Consider the following 23,840-nt stretch of genomic DNA (forward strand, 5'->3'; position numbering starts at 1 on the left):
TCTCTCACACAACTCTTATCCAAAGTAATTTTGATTCTTGTCAGGAAGAGAAATAGGAGATTAGGGGCCAGAGGATGCCCAAATTGCTCTCTTCAAAGAGGAGTACTGAATTAGAATTATAGCAGTCTTCTTCCTTAAATATGTTAGTCTAGGGAAAATATTTTTTTTTAGATTCACACTGCACTCCCAATCTCCTCATTTCTATTTCTTAATGAGAAAGGGGTGCACCAAGTTATATATCAAAGGTTTGACTCTTCTTAAGAGATGCAAGTTCTAAAATGAGTACATGTAATGAATAGTGAATAATTCAATTTATCCAAGTCCATAGCAAAAAATAAATCAGATAAAATATACATATGAGGATGGAAAATGCAAGAAGGAGAATGAGCTCTCCCACTGGCAACAAGATAATTCAGATCAACGGAAAGGGCAGGGGGGAGAAGGGCAGAAGGAGAATATTCAACATCTAACCCAAGGAGAAATTCAACAAGTCTCTAGTGTAGGAAGCTGGGGATAGGGACATGATAGAACTTGCCGGCTTATCTATATGTTGATTTCTTCCCAGCATCTTTCTCTCTCTTTAGGGACCTTCTGTCATTTTTTCTAGATTCTAGAACCATGAATCTTCTTGTTCTAAGCTGGAAACCAGGAGACCAGGCTTTCTCTTCTCAAGCTCTCACTAACTCTGACTTCATGAAGCTGCAGAACATTGAGTATTTGGTCTCCACGGTTGAGCACAGTTTTATGAAAATGGGCCTTTGAGCCAAAAGGTACACACACAGAGAGGATGCCAAACTTCATTGGTAGAAGGAGCATACTTACCAGGAATTCCTATTCCAAAGAAATCATAATTTTGTTCCTTTTTCCAGGCCCAATCACACACACACATACATGGGTGTGCACATGCACACACACACACACACACACACACACACACACACACACACACTGAACATATTTTTCCTCCATCTGTAATGTAAACTGTTTACATTCCTTTATGGGAAGATGATCCATTTAATACCTAAGAACTTTATCATTATTAGGACAGTTAGTAGTAGTCTGCTTAGAAAGAAGGGATTAGTGTGAGTTGATTATGCTTGGATGATCTAAAAATAAAATAAAATAAAAGGGTGAGAGAGAGGGATGCATTGGAAGAAAAGAGAATGGAGGGTTATAATGGGGAGCATTTTCTCACATAAAACATACAAACAAGGAAGAGCTTTTGTAGTGGAGGAGAAAATAGGGGGGAAGAGTGGCAGGCAATGTTTGGGCCTTACTCTCATCAGGATTGGTTCAGAGAGTAAATAATATAAATAAATAGTTGAGGATTGAAATAGATCTTATTCCATAGGGAAATATCCAAGGAAGGAATAACAGATATGGGGGAGGGGAAATGATAAAATTGAGGTCAGATAAAAGGAACAGTGGTCAGAAGCAAAATAGACTTTTGAGGAGGGACAGGATAAAAAGAGAGAGAGAGAAAACATAAACAAATAGCATAAAAATAAGATGGAGGGAAATACCCAATCATCAATCATAATGGTGTGAGTGAATAGGATGAACTCACCCAAAGAACAGAAGAGGATATCAAAATGGATTAAAAATCACATTCCAAAAATATGATGTTTACAAGAGAAACACTTAAAAGAGAAAGACACATGTAGAGTTAAATTGAAGGGCTGAAGCAAAATCTATTATGCTTCAGCTCCAGTAAAAAAAAAAAAAAGGCAGGGGTAGCAATGATGATCTCAGACAGAGGAAAAGCAAACCTAATAAAAAAGAAAAACATGAAACTATATTTTGCTGAAAGACACCATAGATAGTGAAGTAATATTTAAAAAATCTACAGAATTTCTCTAGTGAAGGCCTCATTTCTCAAAGATGTAAGGAACTTAGTCAAATTTATAACAAGAGCCATTCCCCAATTGAAACATGGTCAAAGGACATGAATGGCAGTTTTCAGAAGAAGAAATAAAAGCTAGCTGTAGTCATATTTTTAAAAATGCTCTAAATCACTGTTGATTAGAGAAATGTAAATTAAAACAACTCTGAAGTACCACCTGACACCTATAAGAAATGACAAAGGTTAGAGAGAATGAAGGAAAATGGCTACACTAATAACTGTTGGTGGAGTTGTGAACTTATCCAATCATTCTGAAGAACAATTTGGAACTATGCCCAAAAGGCCTTTAAACTGTGCATTACCCTTTGACCCAGCAATACAACTACTGTATTGTAGTTGGGGAACTGTATCTGTACAAAAATATTTATCACAACTGTTTGTGGTGGTAAAGAATTAGAAATTGAGGGGATGCTCATCAATTGGGAATGGCTGAAAAAGCTGTGGCATATGATTTTGATGGAGTACTATTGTTCTATAAGAAACAATGAGGGGATAGATGCAGAATTATGATGGCAAGACCTATATGAACTAATGCAAAGTGAAGAGAGTACTGAGAGATCATTATGCACAGTAACAGTAATGATATATGATGATGAACTGTGAAAGACTCGGCTCCTCTAATCAATACAATAATTCAAGACAATTCAAAACAATTTGTGATGAAAAAGACTTATTTACTTTTAGATAGAAAACTCTAAGTGCAAATTGAAGTATAATTTTCTAGATTTTTTTTTCTTTTTTGTAATATGGCTAATATGGAAATACGTTTTGCATGATTTCACAAATATAATTGACATCATTCTGCTTGCCTTCTCAGTGGGTGAGGAAGGAGTATGAGGGAGGGAAGAGAATTTAGAACTCAAAATTTTAAAAGAAGAGAATGTTAAAAATAAATATTTATTTTTAAAAATAGATATTTATTGACTGAAAAAAATAAAATAAAATTGTCATAGTTTTGTCAAGGATACCATGTTTATCTGTGTTCAATAGCTGCCTTAAAAACATTTTCCTTGAATATTCAGTAGTAGGTAAAAATTATATGAACTGTCTCGGGCAATTTGAATGTGATAGCCCTTAAGTTGTACTGAAATCTCTCTTTATCATTTGTGCTGCAATCATGGAATAAGATGGCATCCTTCCATTGATGAAGTTCATACTTATAAATACCTTTGGCTGTTAACCAACGAGTCTGCAGGCAAATTGTCAACCTGCCAACTGTCTGAATGGAGAAAAGAGCTATCCTTATTTTTAGTAAAATATTAGCCATTGTCTACTTTTCTTCCTCTATACCTTAAAAATTCAACATAGTTCTACATCAATTTATTCACTAAATATTAACTTTAAAACTTTTAAATTGACTAAATTAGCTATATTATATGCTTGATAGATATAAAGTTGAGATCTTATTTCATTAAAGTGTTATCTATTGTCATCATTTATAGAGTCCTTTTAACTCTATAAAGGATCTTTATCACACTATACCTACTAGACAGACTGGTGTTATTGAGAGAAAGGAAGGAGTGGGGACAGACCATGTGGTACATGGTAAAAAGTAATGGCTTGAAGTCAAAAGAAGCATTGATTCTTATACTGGTTGTCATTCTCACTAACTGTGTGACCCCATAGCTATATCATAGCATCATAGATTTAATGCTGGAAGGGGCTTCAGAGGTTATTTGTTCAATCCCTGTTAAAACAGATGAGAAAAATAAAAATAAAAACAGGAGTTAAATGACTTGTCCAACATCATATGCATAATAGGCATCAGAGGTAGAATTTGAGTGTTTCTGGGCTCCAATTTTCTCTTCTATTAAATAGAGATAATATATTTGAAATGCAGCCTGGCAATCCTTTATTAAATGTCACAAATGTAAGATACTTTTATAATTATTGAGGACACACACACAAATTACTCACTGTCTATATTCTAATGGAAATTAACAATTTTACAAAGTTGTTCTTAAGAAAGCACTTCATAAACCTTAAAGGACTATATAAATGCGCATTACTAAATTTATTTTGCCAATCAGAAAACTGAAGCTTAGAGAAGTTCAGTGATTTGCCTAGTGTTATGCTTAATAAATGAGGGAACCAGTGATTAAAAGGCAGTTCTTCCATCTCCAAATTTAGTACAGTTAGCCAATTTTTCATTGACTTTCTTGTTTTTCATAAAAGAAAAACAGAAATGTCTGAAAATTTTAATTTGCAGCTAAACATTTCAAGCTTCAAAAATTCAAGAATAACAGATAGGTGAGGTTAGCTATACTTAATTGAAAATCCATTCCTGAATTCATTCAGTTATTTTTTATATACAAGATTCACTGACTGTTACACATTCATATAACATATACAGTTGTTGGGTCCTACATTACAGTCTGTAGATAGTATAGTTCCTTTAAGAAATCTTTAAAATCTCCTTTGATGTATTTTTATAATAAATTATTGTTTTAATCTGAAGAAATTATGTTACTTCCCATAAATTTTCCATTTGTAATAACTGACATAATGTTCCCAAGGATTTTGTGAGGAAGTGACTTTTGTTTTAATGAGCTCTATGAAATTTGTTGCTTTTTCATTTCTAGGGCCTTTGGTGTGACATGGAGGTAGAACCTGATTATGATGGAGCATGCTGCTCATTTATATAACTGCCAAAATATTACTCCATTAGATTGTAAGCTCCTTGAGGACAGGAATTGTCTTTTGCCTCTTTTATAGCTCTACCACTTAGCCCAGTGCCTGACACATAGTACATACTTAATAAATGTTTATTGAATTGAATTGAATATCATAGGTAATGGGTTCAAAAGTCACTGTTAAGTTGAAGTCACTCAGCTTAGAATTCTTAGTTCCTTTCCTTCATTGATGTGATTAACCTCTTCTACCTTCATTTATTCATATATAAATGGAGACTAATGCTACTAACCTGTTAAAAAGTTTTTATTCATCAGTTCTTTATGAGAAAAACGCTATGATAATATTTAACTGCAGAGGACTATTTATTTTTGTCAGTTGTAACAACAGAAGCAAACTGAAAGAAAGGGAGCAACTTTTCTAATGAGTATTTATGCCAGCCTTAAGTATGAAGATATTTAGAATACAGTGGAATTTAGATTCCTAAGAACTCTGTTTGCTTCAGTTACCCAGCCTGAGACAGACCTCTGATCTATAATAAATATTTCAGTCTTAGTCTAATTTTAATGGGGTATAGAGAGCCTATGGATTACAGCCTGCCAAATTAAAATATAAATATTGTTTATTTAATTTATTAAGGGGCAGCTAGGTGTTGCGTAAGATGAAGTTCCAGACCTGGATTCAGAAAGACTCATCTTCCTGAGTTTAAATCTGGTCTCAGATACTCACTAGTTATGTGACCCTGGGAAAATCATTTGACCTTATGTGCCTCAGTTTCCTCATCTGTAAAATGAACTGGAGAAGGAAATGGCAAACCACTACTTATCTTTCCCCAAAAAAATGCCAAATGGTGTCATGAAAAGTCACACATGACTGAAAAACAACTGAATAAAAACATTTTATTAAGATATTTGTCTTATTAATCAATCAAATTTATCAGAAATTTTCAAGTATCTGCTACTTTCCAGGTAATGTGCCAAGTACTTAAGATACAAGAACAAAAATTAAACAGCTCCTGATTTCAAGGAACTTACATTTTATCAGTGAAAATGGTATGTAGAAATATAGGTGTGTGTTTGTGTGTGTGTGTATGTGTGTGTGTGTACACATACGCATACACATACATATATACATTTACATATACATATGCATATGCATGTGCATAGACATAGACATATGCACACACATAAAGTAAATGCCAGGTTATTTTGGTGTGGAGCTTTAACATTTGAGGAGATAGGAAAGACATTTGTAGTATGAAGTAGATGAACTTAGAGTTTAAGGAAGGTAAGGATTCTAGCTGGTATCTTCCAGGTATGGGGGGAGTGGCACATATAAAGGAATAAAGATAGAAATTAGAATGTCATGTAGGAGGATCAACATGGCCAACTTTACTGGATAATACAGTACATGAAAGAGATTAATGTGTAATAAGCTTAGAATGATAGATTGGAGCCCAGTTGTGAAGGATTTTAATGTGAAGCAGAAGAGTCTGTACTTAATCCTCATTGCAATTGAGATTCCCTGGACTTCATTGAGCAAGAAAGTATCATGGGTTAGGCTTGTGCTTTAAAATTATCACTTTAGAAGCTGTGTGAAGATTGAATTCAAAAGGGATGATCGGATCATAGATTTAGAACTGAAAGGAAATTGAGAGGTCATTGAGACTGACTGTCCAATTTTACAGATAATGAAACTGAGGCCTGGAGAGTAACTAACGTGCACAGGGTAACACAGCTAGGAAGTGCCAGGAGGAGAATTGAGACAAGGAAAAGAATTTTTATTATCAGTATCTTTCTTCACTAAGTTGTTGGTAACATTTTGCATGTTTGACAAGGCTGAAAGCTGGTCTGTAGTTTTATAAGAAAAGGCAATAAATCAATAACCATTGTGTGATATAATATATAAAAGCAGTAGGAGTTCTGAGTTGTTGTTGTTATCTTGATGTATCCTTTCAGGTTTTCTGATAACAGAATATTAATTATTCCTTTGCACAGAAACCTTTATCAGGTATCTTTTGCCTACCAAGTAAATTTTGGATTCCTTTACCTGGAATTCAAGACCCTCCATAACCTTAACACCATCTTATTTCTTTCCTTTACCCCATAACTCATTGTACTCTCCTCCAGCCATTTAAACGACCTAATGAAACTAACCCATCCTTTAAAGCCCAGATAAAAAGCTTTCATTAAGTCTTTCCTGTTCTTCCTTTTACTAGCTACCCTACCCCTAGGACCTCATGCTCTCTATCTATGTATCTGTCTATCTATCTATCTATCTATCTATCTATCTATCTATCTATCTATCTATCTAATACGTATATATGTATGTGTGTGTATGTATGCATGCACGTACATGTGTAGGCATGTATGTATATAGGTATGTGTATATGTACGTGTACATGTATACATATAGATATAACACTGTATTCAATATAATACATATAAACACACATACACTTATACATATATATGTACATGTATGTGTGATGATGTGTGTGTATACATACATGTATACAGTATATATGGATAGACATATAATATGCATGTGCATAATATGTCAACAATATTTTATTTTGTATTTTAATTACTCATTTTATCTTCTTCTTCCAGTATACTGTAAGATCCAAGAGGACAAAGATTGTGTCTTGCCTAAACACCTTCTACCACAATGCTTAGCACAGTGATCTATACTCAGTTAACATTCTAGTCATTAGAAATTGAATTCTTAGCCATTCATTAATGTAAATTAAATGTTACCTTTTTCATAAGTTTCCATGATTCCCCAATCCCTGATAATAAAGTGGGGAGGGACCCTTCAAAGGGAACCTTCCCCACCTTGAATCCTACATTGTGCTTTATTTTACTGCTTTCCAATGCACTAATCATGTAATATGTGTGTTATACCTCTACAGAGCCATAACTAGCAATATTGATATTCAAGGCAAGAAGTACTACATTCAGCCTCAGATTGATTTTGTAATCCCTAATGAAAAAAGAATGCAAGAAGCTAGTAAAAACAAATTCAGTTGAACAGGAAAGGAATTAGCTTCTAAACTGGGCCTCAGATGGGTGTTATTAACATTTGATAGTTCCTTATTAAAAGTATTATTCTTGTTAAATGCTAAGCTCAATTATGTCTATCTTTTGCAGGAGTTCATATGCTACCAATGTGTAAATATGACAAATTTTAAAATTTGCTTTAAATGATTATAGCATATTCCCTTCTACATTTCAGACTCCAAGTAGGTAGGGACATTTCTCACCTAACCTTGGTATTGCCCTCAGTCCCTGAAGATTGATTTCCACACAAGTTCTCAATAAATGATTGTCAAATAACAGAATGAACGACTACAGAGACATGAAAATGTTATGTTTATGCCTTGGATGCATACTATACTCTTGGATGAATCTGGAGCTCTATGACCTCTGGAGTCATTGGGATATAGGTTGTAGATGAGAAATCTGAAGGAGCTAAATGTGGCTTAGGAGTAGCTTAGTGGCTCAGAAGGAGATCTCCAATCTCATATTTATTGAAATAGAGGTAATCAGGATAGGACTGTGACTACAGGGTGACAGCTGTCCTAGAGCAAGCACAGCAGCATCACCAGCAGAGGGCCTTGAAAGCAACTATGAGAATCATAGCAGCAGTGGAAGCTTCTGGTATTCTCAGCACAGAAACAGCAAGAGATAGCAGAGTCTCTTTCTAACCAGTTGTCTATACAGCTGATACTGATTGGTAAGTCTATTGACCATATGTAGTTCTGAGTTGCAGTTTCAGGGCAGATAGGAGCACTAATGCTTGTGGCTTTAGGAGAAAAGAGCACAGTTCTAGAGCCATGAGGAGAACTAGGGCTTACAGCCTTGGAAAAACATGTATCCTTCACCAGAGCACAGACCAGGGGAGCAGTGACCATTTCTCCCCTGATCACACCACCTTGAAAGCACCAAAAATTATAACCTTAGAACTACCTCTGAAAACAGCAACATGAAAAAGTCTGAAACTTGGAAAAGCTCCTCCATGCCCATGTGAGCAAAGCACTAATTTAATATAAAGCTCAACATCAAGAAATGAACTAGGAAATGGGCAAATGGCAACAGCAACAATAAAAATTTATCATAAGGAGCTATTTTGGTAGCAGGGAAGACCAAGATATAAACTCAGATGAAGACAGAAATGTGAAAACACATGTAAGTAATGCCTCAAAGAAAAATGCTAATTGGACCCAAGCCCAATAAGAATTCTTAGAAGAGTTAAAGAAAGAAATGAGTGGTAAAGGAAAAATTGGGTAAAGAAATGAGAATGATGAAAGAAAATTATGAAAAGAAGATTAAAATTAACAGCTTGGAAAATGAAGACCAAAAAAATGGGGGAAAATAACACCTTAAAAAGCACAATTGGCCTAATCATAAAAGAGGCAAAAAAAAAAATTCACTGAAGAAAAGAACTCCTTAAAAAGCAGAATTATCCAAATGGAAAAAAGAGGTACAAAACCTCACTGGAAAAAAACAATCCTTAAACATAATATTGGGGAAGAAGCTAATGACTCCATGAAACACCAAGAAACAATAATACAAAGTCAAAAGAATGGAAAAAACAGAAGTGTAAAATATCTCATTATAAATACAAACGACCTGGAAAATATATTGAGGGCAGATAATTTAAGAATTATTAGACTGAATGAAAGCCATGATGAAAAACAAAAGCCTAGATATCATATTTCAAGATATCGTCAAGAACTGCCCAATATCTCAGATCCAGAGGATAATACAGCAGTTGAAAGAATCCACTAATCATCTCCTGAAAAACATCCCAAAAGGAAAACTTCCTAGAATATCATAGCCAAATTCAAGAGCTTCCAGTTAAAGGAGAAAACATTGCAAGCAGCCAGAAAGAAACTATTCAAATATTGTGAGTAGTCAAGACTACTCAAGATTTAACAACTTCCACATCAGTGGAGTAGAGGACTTGGAATACGATGTTCTGGGGCAAAGGAAATAAGATCACAATTAAGAATAATCTACACAGCAAAACTGAATATAGACTTTCATGGGAAAAATGCGTCTTTAATGAAATAGAGGACTTTCAAGGATTTCTGATGAAATTACCAGAACTGAATAGAAAATCTGACATTCAAACACAAGACTCAAGAGAAGCCAAAAGGGTAAACATGCAAGAACAATCATAAGGTACTTTAAAAAGTTAAAGTGTTTACATTCTTATATGGGAAGATGAAGAATATAACTTCTAAGAACTTTATAATTTTAGGGCAGTTAGAAGGAGTCTAAATAGTCAGAGGACATTAGTGTGAGTTGATTTTGTTGGAATGAGCTAAAAAAAAGGGAGGTTGAGAAAAAAAGGAATGCACTTGGAGTAGGAGTAAGTGAGAGGTGGAATAGGGAAATTTTATTATATAAAAGAGGCACACATGGAAGAGCTTTTATACTGGAGGAGAAAATGGGGGTGGCAGGCAATGCTTGAACTTCACTCTCATCAGAATTGGTTTAGAGAGGGAAGAATATAAACACTCAGTAGGGTAGAGAAATCTTTCTTACCTAATTGGGAAATAGGAAGGGAAGGGGAAAAGAGATATGGAGGGAGGCAGGGAATGATACAGGGGAGATTAGATTAAGGGAAGGAGTGGTCAGAAGCAGAGACTTTTGAGGAGGGACAGGATAAAATGAGATAAAAAATAAACAGAAGAAAGTAAGTTGGAGGAAATATACAGGTAGTAATCATAACAGTGAAAGATAGTTAAGTGGTGAAGTTGATAGAGTGATAGACCTGAAGTCAAAAAGATCTGAGTTCAAATCCAATCTCAGACACTTACTAGCTATGTGACCCTGGGCAAATCTCTTATCTTTGTTTGCTTCAGTTTCCCATTTGAAAAATGAGATGGTGAAGGATGTGGGAAACTGCACCCATATCCTTGTGAAGAAGACCCCAGAAGGGTTCTAGAAGACATGACTGAAAACAACTAAATCACAAAATCTTGACTTTGAATATGAATGGGATAAACTCACCCATAAAACAGAAAAGGATCGCCAAATGGTTTAGAAACCAGAATTCAACAATGTTTTAATAAGCAAAGCACTTAATGCAGAAAGACACACAGAGTTAAAATAAAGGGATGGATCACAATCTATTTTCAGCTAAAGTAAAAAACAAAAAAAAAGCAAGGGTAACAATCATGATCCCTGATAAAGAAAAAGCAAAAATAGTCCTAATTAAAAGATAATCAGGAAAAATAATTTTGCTAAACGGTACCATGAACAAGGAACTAATATCAAAATCTTTTACAATGAGTTTCTCTGATAAAGGCCTCATTTCTCAAATATATAGGGAACTTAGTCTAATTTATAAAAATAAGAGCCATTCCCCAAGTGATAAAATGTTCAAAACATATGAACAGGCTCTTTTTTTTTTCAGAAGAAATAAGAAAGTCACATAAAAAAATATTATAAATCACCATTGATAAGAGAAATGTAAATTAAAACAATTCTGAGGTAGTACATCACACCTATCAGAAACCACAAATGATGGAAGGGATGTGGAAAAATAGGTAACATAAAAAACTCTTGGTGGAGTTGTGAATTGGTCCAATCCTTCTGGGAAACAATTTAGAACTATGCCCAAAGGGCCATAAAACTATGCATAGCCTTTTACCCAGCAATACCACTACTAGGTCTGAGAAAGAAAGAAAGAATGAAAGAAAGAAAGAAAGAAAGAAAGAAAGAAAGAAAGAAAGAAAGAAAGAAAGAAAGAAAGAAAGAAAGTGACCTATATCTAGAAAAATATTTTTTGCTGCTCTTTTTTTGTGGTGGCAACAAATTGGAAATTGAGGGGATATTTATTAATTGGGGAAAGGCTGAACAAGTTGTGACTTATGATTGTGATGAAGTATTACTGTGTAATGAGAAATTGTTATGGGGGCAGTTTTAGAATAAGCATGGAAAAACCTATATAAACTGATTCAAGGTGATATGACAATAACCAGGAGATCACTATGCACAGTAACAGCAATGTTGTAATGATGATCAACTGTGACAGACTTAGCTACCCTGATCAATACAGTGATCCAGGACAATTCCAAAGGACTTATGCTGAAAAAAAATCCACCTTTAGAGACATAATTGATGAACTATGAGCGCACATTGAAGTATAATTTTCTTGCTTCCTGTATTTTTCTTTTTTTTGTGATATGACTAACATGAAAATATGTTTTGCATGATTTTACATGTCTAATTTATATCATTTGCTTGCCTTCTCACTGGGTATTGGAATTTGGAAGTCAAAATTTGAAAAGAAAGGAAAATTTTAAAAATAATAATTAAAATTAATATATTCCATGCAGACCTCTTTATCTTTCCTTTCATGAAGATGAGCTTTACCACCTTCCAGTCACTGATGGAGCTTTGAAGCCATCCTCATCTTCTCAATCTCCTTTACCATATGTATTTAATTGGCTATTTCTTTTACACTATCTCCATAAAATCTGTCACCTCCATCCCATATTCAATATACACAGAAACATGATCCTAGTTTTAGTCTTTGTTATATCTCACCTAGAGTATTGTAATCACCTTCTAATAAGCCTTCCTCTGTCTTTAATTCTATTCCTTCCCGATCCGTTGTCCTCATAGCTACAAAAGTAATATTCCCAAAGTACAAAGGTCTGAGCATAACAGTCCCCTGCTCAAAAATTACCAGTGGCTCACTGTTGCCTCTAGGTTAAAATATATATATTTTTTAATTTGGCCTTTAAATACCATCACTACCTAGCACTAGCTTGCCTTCCCAAAATTATTACACGTTATTTCTCTTTAACTTTTCTTCATTCCAATTTAACTGGCTAACTCATTGTCCTTCTCACATGAAATTCCATCACATTTTTACACAGGCTGCTCTCCACCCACCTCATCATTTCTTTCAAAACTCAGTTGAAGCACCACCTCTTACATCAGAAGTTTCCTGATTCCCCCCAGATGCTCATGCCTTCTAATTGAAATTATATTAAACTACTAAATAGATAGATAAATAGATAGATAGATTTCTATTTACTTATATACAAATGTTGTTTTCTCTGATACAATGGAAGTTCATTGAAGGCAGGGGATCCTTAATTAATCATTATTGTTCCCATACCTTTGCTTTGTAGATTAACAAAGTTTTGTGTCAGAGTGTGAACTTTTAGCTTAGCCATAGTATATCTTAGAGAGGGATAGTATTCTGTTGGTTCTCCTCTGTATCCTTAACTTCCCCATCTTTCCTATAATTAAAATGAACTGAGCAAAGAGCTTACAAAGAGACATTTTTAAAAGAGTATGTTCTTGTTTTCTGTTTGCATCTCCAAGGCCTAGTACAATGCCTGGCCCATGATCAATGTTTAAGAAAGGCTCGTTGATTGATCCAACTCCAAGAAATCTCTATATAGTTTATATTTCCCTAAGATCCTTTCAGCATCTAGTTCAGGGGTGGGGAACCTGCAGCCTTGAGGCTACATGTGGCTTTCTAGGTCCTTGGGTGCAGCCTTTTGACTGAGTCCAAGTTTGCAGAACAAATTCCTTTATTAAGGGGATTTGTTCTGTGAAGTTGGAATTCAACCAAAAGGCTGCACTTGAGGGCCTAGAGGACCACATGTGACCTTGAGGCTGCAGGTTCCCTATCCTTGGTCTAGTATCTCAGCCAATCCATTGTATACAAAGATCAGCAAAGAATAAAGCATTTGTTATTATTGCTGCTCTTTTACTTTCCAAGAGAGCTAATATTTGTGAATCATTGAAGATAGGGAAAGTGATTGCTAAAATGCTAGATGGGTAAGGAATAGCCACAGAAGGATGACTTCATAATAGTCAAAAAGTGATACTACTAAGGGATATGGTAGAGAGATTAATTTAAAGGAGTTAAATAAAGTCTAAGAAGTTAAATCCCTTCTCTTCTGAGATTAGCTATAAAAGAATACACACACACGCACACACACGCAATTTTGTTGCTGTGTGTTTTACCATACATTGGAAATTTATACAACCTCCCTTGGTTACCATCGAGGAAGTAGATTAGCTCATCCCCTGGGCCTGTTTCAAAGGGTCATTGGGAGCTTGGGAACAGAGAAGATAAGGAATGACTATTAAGGAAAATCTGTTAGAAAATTGAAAAAAAATCAATAAAATAATTATTGAACAGTTGAATGGGCCCACTTGAAACTAAATACTATGTCTTGTGTCTAGACAAAGGGTGAAAGGACGTGAGCATGTCCATATCTGTGTATACTCTTTAATAGAAGTTGTTGTGTTATTTTGAATTACAAAGATGTGAATAAGATGAATTATGGCTCAAGCAGTTATCACTATCATAAGAAAATCACGTGGTTATTTCTGCTGATATTGAGAAATCAAGCCAAGTATATAGCAAGGCAAGGGCTAGATTCTACTTATTAGAGATTTTTTCCTTTATTATATGACATATAGTAATTATTGTATCACCACTCCAATAACTGGTAAATGAAAAATACTGATTATCCTTCTTGAGTTATGAGGCTGATCCCGATTTACCTAGGGTTTAGGGAGTAAAATTTACATTAATAGGTATTTATATAGGATTCTAGATGTCTTTAAATTTTTGTACTTAGTGACATATATGCAAACGGATTCAGTAATAGCAAGATTTCTCTCTTTCCAATTTAAGCACTTAAATTTAGGTCATAAGTGACTGTGCACATATGCTTTCCATGGAAAAAGAATTCAAATGAATTATGAGCAGTCAATTAATTAGATGAAGCTATTTATGATTACCCTGGTCACATGTTAATCAAAGGAACAGTGCTGCCTTTAGGAAATGTCAAGATTTGAATAATTTAAGCCGTATCTTTTCCATTGCAAATGAAGAATGATTACTACTGATTTTAGGTGTTTAAAAATGCAATTGTGTGGATGGTTCAAAGATCATCTATTCCTATTCAACATTAATTAAATAGATAGGTGTAATTGTGAAATTTTGTTTGAAAAGAACTGTCAAACTTCAAATATAGATTGTAATTTTTTTCCTTTTTTTCTTTTTTAGTCATCTCTATTGGTGGCTATGTGATAATTATTTTGCCAAGTATTTGAAAAATAAATCTAACAGATTACAATGATTCTGAAACATAAGAGCTTCACAAAGTATTGTTTTGCCCCAAATAGAGGAGACCATTATCATTGTTCACTTAAAATAATTTCATTCATTTTATTTGGAGAATAATGCTAAATTTTGAATGGACACAGAATTTCATGTTGCCTTAGGTAGTCTCATGTAGAAAATCATGAAGAAAAACTCTAGAAGCTGACTCCAATATGGCCTTGACTGTTCTATTTTTCCTCCTCACAGGTATCATTTTTTTTATTCATTATCTTTGTGGTATACACTATGCTGCCCTTCAACATGAGAGATGCCATAATTGCCAGCGTACTGACCTCCTCATCCCACACCATTGTGCTGAGCATCTGTCTCTCCACTACAGAAGGAGTAAAGGAGCACTTGGTTTGGCAGGTGAGTACATGATAGAATACACCATTGATGATGCATTGAATCTCCTGAGGATAACGGTGGGAGATGTGTGACAACTTTTATTTGAGTATATTATAATATTTTTGTTTTCATTCTTCTATTGAGTTCAACTTTCTGTAGCTTATAGCTCTATTCTTTTTGTCAGTGAATTTATGTCCAACAGCTAATAGGTAAATCCACAGCAGTAGAATCAACAAGCACTTAGCAATTAGCAACACAGATTAAAGTTGGCATGAAAACTAAATGTAGAAAATCTATTTTTCTGACTGCTGAATTATAGCATAATCCCAATAGTTTACAAAAAGCTTTCTTATCATAAATTTTAATTTAACTATGTTAGGTTTAGGATAAAATGTTGCTTATAAGTAAATCCATATGCAAACCTGCATACGCACACTCACACAGCTATAGAAACCTTAACGTCCCATGCAGACACACAGACACAAACACTCACACACTAAAAGCATTACTAATCACCATATTTCATGAGATAATGCCTCAGACAATTTCAGAATTTCAGTTACATAAAATGTTGCTAAAGGAAACCGTTTCTTTAAAAAAGCATTCAGAAGGAAAGTGTTCTATTTCATTAGGAAAGCAAATAGCTTTCTCACAAATATTTGCATCAACAATAGAGAGTACAAGTGATTTAGAGTTGTTCCTGAGAGTCTCTTTTTCCTTAGTAAAATGATTAAAATGACTAAAAATGAAATTTGTGAAATATGAAGTTTGCTGTATTAGATGATTTCTTTAGTCCTTTCCAGATCTAAACTTCTATAATCTAAAGCCTCCCTATGAGATGCAAAAAAGAGGAAATTCTCATTTGTCTTCCCCACCAGACCTGTGAATCTCCTCTTTTACCAGTCAAGTTTCTAGCATACTGGCTACAGGCAACCAGGCAACTACTATTGGGACTTGTAATGCCTCAGAATTCTTTCTCCTCCTAGCTCTGTTCTCAGAAGTGTTATGTGATTTTATACCGGTTTTATTGTTCCATGGTTTTCTTAGTTCTCAATAGGAGAATTAAGCTGTCCCATATTTCATTCTACACCCACTTTGGATTCCCAAGGAAAGTTGCTACTTATAGAATTATAAATTATAGAATTCTTAACAGATTGTAGTCTAAGGTTTTCCCAGAAAGAAAAGAAAGTTAAAAAAAAATACACATGATGGTATACTTGGAGAATCCTAGAGAATCAACTAAAAAATAGTTGAAATAATGTAAAAAAAATTAGCAAAGTTGGAGGATATAAATAAATCCATATAAATCATTAGCATTTCTTTATTACCAACAAATTCTGGCAGCAAGTGATAGAAAGAGAAATTCTATTTAAAATAATTGTAGACAACTTGAAATACTTCTGAGTCTACCTGCCAAGACAAACTCAGGAACTATATGAACAAAATTACAAAATATTTTTCACACAAATATCAAAACAATTGGAAAAATACCAATTGCTCAGGGGTAGGCTAAATCAATGTAATAAAAATGACAATTCTATGTAAATTAATTTACTTATTCAGTGCCATACAATCAAACTACCAAAACTATTTTCTAGAGAAAGAAAAAAATAACAAAATTCATCTGGAAGAATAAAAAGTCAAGAATATCAGAGTAATCAAAAGGGTAAGGGGGTAGGTAGCCTAGCTATTCCAGATGTCAAACTGTATTACAAAGTGTTAATCATCAAAACAATCTACTATTCACTAAGAAATTAAGTGGCATATCAGTGAAATAGATTAGGTACACAATACGAAGTAGTGAATAATGATAGTAATCTAGCATTTGGTAAACTCAAAGATCTAGCCTTTTGGGACAGGAACTCACTATTTGACAAAAACTGATGGGGAAACTGGAAAGCAGTTCAGTAGAAACTGGATAAAGAACAATGTTAGCTTTTAAAGAGTAGAATGTAATATGATAGGCCCTATTTGTGCCATACTATGAAATTTATTGATTGAGTCATATAGTTTGTTGTTGTTTTTGCATTTTGATTTTTATGTGCGGAGTTCCTTTGTTGTAAAATTATTCTGTAATTTACAGAACTCTTTAAGGAGTTTCACTAATTTACAGGCATGATTTTTCAGAAAGGGAAAATTATTTCTACAAATTAAATCCCATCATCCATTTGAGAAATCTATAATGTTATATAGTGAGTAGTCTAATCATGACTGCAACCTTCAAATGCTTTAGCTGTTAAGAGGTTAAAGAGGTCTATAAACACTCAACCCCTGACCAAGACCTTCCTTGCAACTTTGATACTTGAGATTTCAGTTGCTCAGGTTTTTGAAAATATATTCAGAAAAAGAAATATTTCATTTTGATAAATTTATAAACAGCATTGCATTCAAAGACACATTAACATATACAAAAAGTTTGTTTTACATTTGACTATAAGATAGTGAATGGAGCACCAAACTCTAAGCAATGTCCAAAGAATAAACAGTACCACTGTGATTCCTGATTATTATGTGAGGAGAAAATAAGTATAATTTTATTTTATTGCAGTCAAAATCCAGCCTTTTACATTCATTTATTTTATTTAGTTATTTCCAAAACTAGCCTGACATATTGAGAGCAGCTTTGAGAGGTCTATGTTACCAATACCAGTAGTCTCATTCTAAATTTGACTGAGCTTATCAATGAATTGACTTATTTTTATATGCAAGCCTAGTAGTGTGTCTGATTCATTCAACTAATTGAAAGATGTTTTCTTTGAGGAGCCTTTCTCCACTAGTCAAAGCATTATAATCCTCTTAAATTGATTACAAGACTTACTCATGTCTGATTTATATTTTTTACTGATTTATTCAGTTGAAATATCTAAGCCACCTGTGATTAATTGAGATGAGTGGAATGGTACCCTACTCTTAAAATCTCTCCCTAGTTAAACTTCTGCAAGCTGCAGCAAATCAACAATAGTGCTTTGGACAAAGTTCCTAGTCCCAAGTGCTGAGTAGTTTTTCCCTTACTTGGGGAAGTTTAAGCATTATTCAGTGTCTTTTTCTAAAAAATCTCAAAAAATTCCATGTGGCACATTTCCCAAGTGATTAAGAAATGAGCATTCTTCCATACTTCAAAATATGTGTTGATACAACTTAACAGACCAACATTTTTTACAAGTTTCACATAAGTTACAGACTAGCTTGGTGCTTGCAAAAGGCCTTTCCCAACTACTAATCAATAAAGGAAAATAAAATTGAAGTTCCCATCAAAATGCAGAGCTCCCAGAAGAGTTCCCCACCCTCTGCACTGGGATTAGGAATGTGGAGGCAGCTAGAAGTCATGAATTCACCCATCAAGTTAGAAACCAAATGAAAGTGGTTTGGTGCTTCTGTAACAACAATGACCCACTCTCCCTGGGGTGAGAGTAAGAAAGAAGGAGCTTGGGCACTCCCTTCTCAGAGTAAAAGTTGGCTGTTACAGGGCTTTCTAGAACATGTGGTACTCTCTTCACAGAGATTAAGCACCTGAGAAAACAAGAAGTCACTTCTTCACCTTCAGGTGAGAAAAAAAAATTGCCCTGGGTGAAAATTACTCCATTATTTGTTTTAGTTATAGGGCAATACGGGACAAAATATCTCCATAAGACACAGAGCACATCAAAATATCACCCAGTTACCCTTGAGGTCCAGAGAAAGATTTCTTTTGGATCACTACACCATAAAGCACCTGAAATTTCCTCAAAGGATCACTGCCAGTGAAGAGCATATTCCGAATAGAGTTCCTAACTCACCCCTAACAAGAACAAGTCAATTAAAAAAAAAAATAGCATACTTAGAATGCACTTAGAAAACTTACTTAGAATGTAGATCTCCCAAACTGAATTAAACGTTTGGGGTCAATGGTTCAGGATTTATATGCCAGCCAGTAAATCTTATCCTAAGAACTGGAAGTCCACAAAAATAACAAATTATTTAGATTCTATCACAATATTATAAACAATTTAAATCTGATTAAAGCCCAAAAGGAAAAAAATGGGCATTTGTGAATTTTTTGCAAATAAATAGTTGGATGAACTTGAACATGTAGGTAGTAACAATAACAACAATAAACTAGCATTTATGTGATACCTACTATTGGCCGGGCATTATTCTAAGCACTTTGCAAATATTATCTTATTTGATCATCAAAACAATCCTGTGAGGATAATAAATAGATGCAATAAAATAATATATTAGTACTAAACATTCAAACAAACAAGTCATCTCAAAGGAATTGATCGGACTCAATGGGAAAACACGAGAAAAGACTGTTCAAGTACAGTGTAAAGTAAAAGAAAAAAATGCTGATATTTATCTAGTGAATCTCTGCAAACTAAGGTATCTAAGACCAAAAGTCCCATATGAAGTCCCCATTGGGTCACTTTAAATGCAAAAAGACCCCCAAATTATCCTGGATAACCTATCCCTCCCCCTGTTGTTGTTCAGTTGTTTAGTCATGTCTAACTCTTAGTTACCCCATCTGGAGATTTCTTGGCAAAGATACTGGAATGGTTTGGCATTTATGTCTTCTCCAGCTCATTTTACAGAGGAGGAAACTGAGGCAAATGGGATTAAGTAACTTGCCCAGGGTCACATAGCTAAGTGTCTGAGGCCAGGTTTGAACTCAGGGAGATGAGTCTTCCTGATTCCAGGCCCAGTACCCTATGCACTATACCACCTGGCTGCCCTTATACTTCCCCCCAGTATGGCACCAATTCCAGGACTACTTCCCCAACTTCCTCTCACAAACATCTGGGTCCCCAAAGGGCAACTGACTATTAGTATTAGGATTCTAGGCAATAATTTTAAGGGACCAGGATTCTAGTACTGTTACACAGAATCCCCCACCCCTAACTTCTCATTAATAATTAATAAATCCAAATTAGCTTTTTAGAAAAGGTATCTATTAAAATATAATAGCAAGAAGAGTAGTTTTAAAAAGTTTCCTCAAAAGTCTGGGAACTTTTCCCATGGGAAGAGTAGGCACAAACTTCAGGCAAAAAGCAAGTAAAAAAAATTACATAAATAGGTCATATGGCAAAGGTAACTCAACTCCTTGTATAATATTAATAATAATAATAATTCTCTTAAAGTGATTAAGTGCCCATTTATAGCTACTTTATGTGTTTGATTGATTTGAGGTGACTTGGCATTCTGTGATTAATTGGGATGGGAGTGGAACACCACCTTTAAATAATCTTAACTCTCATATAACAAATACAGATGTTCAGTGTTATAATATGCAGGGGAAAGAATGAGGCTCGTGGAGATTTAGTGGAGCTCATGAGAGAAAAAGAATAGTAGGAATATATATCTATACATCACTATCTATATATCTATGTATAGATAGATTATATTATATATGTATATATGTACATGTGTACATATATACATATATACACATATATACACACATATACACATACACACACACACACACACACACACACACACACACATATATATATATATATTTTAGAAATATTAAGGAGAGAACCAAGAGTGAACAGTGCCACAGAAGGCCAAAGAACAGAGAGTATCCAGTTGGGAAGTCTTGTCAACAATATCAAATGCTATGGAGGCATCAAGAAGAATGAGAACTGAGAAAAAGGTCTTTAGATTTTCCAATTAAGAAATTCTTGGTAACTTTAGAGAAAGCTGTTTTATTTGATAAGGGGAAGGAACAACAGGGCAAGAACACCCATGAGTAGACTGGTAATGAAAATTGTAAAATGACCTTGAATTGAGGAAAGAATGATATTGTGGTGGAATATGTGTACCTTAGTAGAACTGAGGAAGAAAAGCAAACTGCAGAGATATAGAATAGGAAATAATTTATATTGTGAGCCCTTGGCAGCTGATTTTAAAGACAGAAATATAACACTGTTTAAAAATGAGTCATGGATAAGAGGCTTGTCATAACCATGACAAAAAACCAAACAAACAAATAAAAAACAAACAAACAAAAACTAGTCCTTTTCCACATGGCATTCCTTCAGATATTTGAAGATGGATGGATCTTCATGGATCTTCTCTTCCCCTGGCTAAACTTCTCCATTCCCTCTGATTGGTCCTTATAACATAGACTCAAGACCCTTCATCATCTGAGCTGGCCTTCTCTGGACACTATTCAGCCTACTAATGCCTTTGCCACACTGTGCTACCCAGAATAAGCAGAGTACTTCATATGTAGTCTGGTGAGGGAGAGTACAATGGTGACATCACACATTTATTCCTATATGCTGTTCTATTCTTAACACAGTACAAAATTGCATTATCTTTTTCAACCACGGCATCCAATTCATTATTATTGAGCTAAAACCAGCTATTTTTAGATAAATTATCTAATCATTCCTCTACTACCTATTATTTGTAACATTTTTTTTTACTTAAACAAAAGACTTTATATCTATCTCTCTAAAATTTCATCTTTTTGAATTCTACCCATTACATTTCAAGATTTTTTGGAACCTAACTTTGTCATGCAATAAGTTGGCTATCCCTCCAAGCTTTGTTGAGCATTCCATCTACATGGTGTCTTAGATAAGCCACTAGACTCAGCATTAGGGAAGGGCTGAATCAAATCCTGTCTCAGGTACTTACAAGCTGTGTAACTCTGGGCAAGGTATTTAGCCTCTTTGTGCCTCAGTTTCCTTAATTCTTAAGCAATGTAACTGATCTTTTTGTTCTCCTTTTCTTTTTTAGCCCTAAATCTCTGACCCTCTTTTGCTTCTATTTAAGCCATTAATAAAAATGTCAAATAGCATAGAGTCAAGCACATGTCCCTGTGATGGAGTGCATGGAATGCTGGCCCTGAAGTCAAGAAGACTCATCTTCCTGAGTTCAAATCTGGCCTTGGATGCTTATTAACTGTGGGACATTGATCAAGCCATTTAACCCTGCTTGCCTCAGTTCCTCATCTGTAAAATGAATTGGAAGGAAATGGTAAATTACTTCAGTATTTTTTTTTAGGCAACTGGGGCTAACTGACTTGCCCAGGGTCACACAGCTAGTAAGCATCAAGTGTTTAGTCTGAAGCCGGATTTAAACTCAGGACCTCCCAACTTCAGGGCTGGTGCTCTATCCACTGCACCACCTAGCTGCCCCTCTACTTCAATATTTTTGCAAAGAAAACCCAAAACGAAGGTCAGGAAGAATGACACATGGCTGAAAAATGACTGAACAACAAGTATATTTCCCTGTTGCACTGTGCTAGACACTAGCTTTCAAGTTAACATGGACTATTAGCCATGTTTGTCTGGCCATTCAAACAATTCCATTGTTTGGATTGAATTCAACAAATTCAACTAATTGTATTATTGCTGGGTCCCTTCTGTCCATCTTTTTTTGTAAGTGTGGTATGAAACATTTACTCAAATGCTTTGCAAAAATCTAGGTCAACTTTATCTATAACATTCCCTTGATCTAAAAGCTTAGAAACCTGTCCAGAAAAGAAAATAAAGTTAGGTCAGCAGTAGTTGTCCTTCATGAAACCATGATGACTATAAGGGATCACCAATTAATTTTCTAAATGTTTACTAAGCATTTCTCTAATAGTATATTATTGACATTTCCCAGGAAAATAAGGCAAACTCACTGGCATAGATTTTTCAAGCTTGATTTCATTCTCTTTTCTCAAAGTGTGCATACCTATATGCAAACACATGCGTATGTGCACATACATGTGTGTATCTTGAAAGGTAATGGGTAGAACTCAAAAAGATGAAATTTTAGGGAGATAAATATAATCTTTTGCTTAAGTAAAAAAAATTGTTACAAATACTAGGTAGTAGAGGCATGATTAGCTATATTGGAATGTATACACAATTCAGTAGTTATATATCCATGTATACATGAACATGCAAGTGTGTAAATATATACACAGATGTAATTAGTGTTTAGCATGTGCCCAGATTACCTAACATGAGAGTGTGAGACACCAGGGACCTGGGAAATATACATGGAAATTCTACATCGGCTTGCCACATGATGGGAGTAACCTTTTCCCAAAGCCCCTATATTTAATGACAAAACTCTGGTCCCCATTTTCTGAAGGTTAAGTATATTATATTTCACCCCTTCCAAAAAATTATTTTACCTTCAGGTGATTGGAGGGATGGGCATCTCATCTCTGCCATTGGCTCAAGTCACCCAATAATTGTTCCCCCTATTTTATATTTCAATAGCTTACAACACAGAAACTTGCTGTAAAAATTCTTTCCCAGTTTCCTGCTTTCCTTCTAATTCTGACTGCATTGGTTTGGACTGTGCAAAAAAAACTTTAAAATTTTTAATTTCATGCCATCAAAATTATCCATTTTACTTCTGTAATCCTTTCTATCTCTTGTTTAGTCACAAACACTTTCCTTATCTGTATATCTGACAGGTAAATTGTTCTATGTACCCTCCCCCAACTGATATGATATCACCCTTTATGAATAAATCATTTATCCCTATTTCCCTTATTTTGGTATAATGTGTGAAATGTTGGTCTATTTCTAGTTTCTGCCAGAATGCTTGTGAATTTTTTTCAGCAATTTTTGTCAGATGGTGACTAATTACATCAAAAGTTCGGATCTTTGGGTTGATCAAACATTATATTACTGCGACTATTTACTATTATGTATTGTATACTCAATCTATTCCACTGAACAACTACTTTAATTCTTAGCCAATACCAGATTTTTTTTGAAGATTATTACTTTTAATATAGTTTGAAATGTGGGACTGCTAGGCTACCTTCCTTCAAATTTTTTTTTTTGATTCCCTTTCTATTCTT

The 23,840-nt window shown here is 34.5% G+C and overlaps 1 protein-coding gene across 1 annotated transcript in view; it reads left to right on the forward strand.

Annotated features, from left to right (window-relative positions):
- Positions 1 to 23,840, forward strand: part of ADCY2 (adenylate cyclase 2) — a 554,774-nt gene that overhangs the window by 167,853 nt on the left and 363,081 nt on the right. The window contains exon 3 of the mRNA XM_021004443.2: positions 14,897 to 15,058. Within this exon, the coding sequence (XP_020860102.1) occupies positions 14,897 to 15,058 (162 nt within the window). The remainder of the gene's footprint in view (positions 1 to 14,896; positions 15,059 to 23,840) is intronic.

This window comes from Phascolarctos cinereus, unplaced genomic scaffold (assembly GCF_003287225.1).
Source record: "Phascolarctos cinereus isolate Bilbo 61053 unplaced genomic scaffold, phaCin_HiC Scaffold_4;HRSCAF=312, whole genome shotgun sequence".
Taxonomy (NCBI): domain Eukaryota; kingdom Metazoa; phylum Chordata; class Mammalia; order Diprotodontia; family Phascolarctidae; genus Phascolarctos; species Phascolarctos cinereus.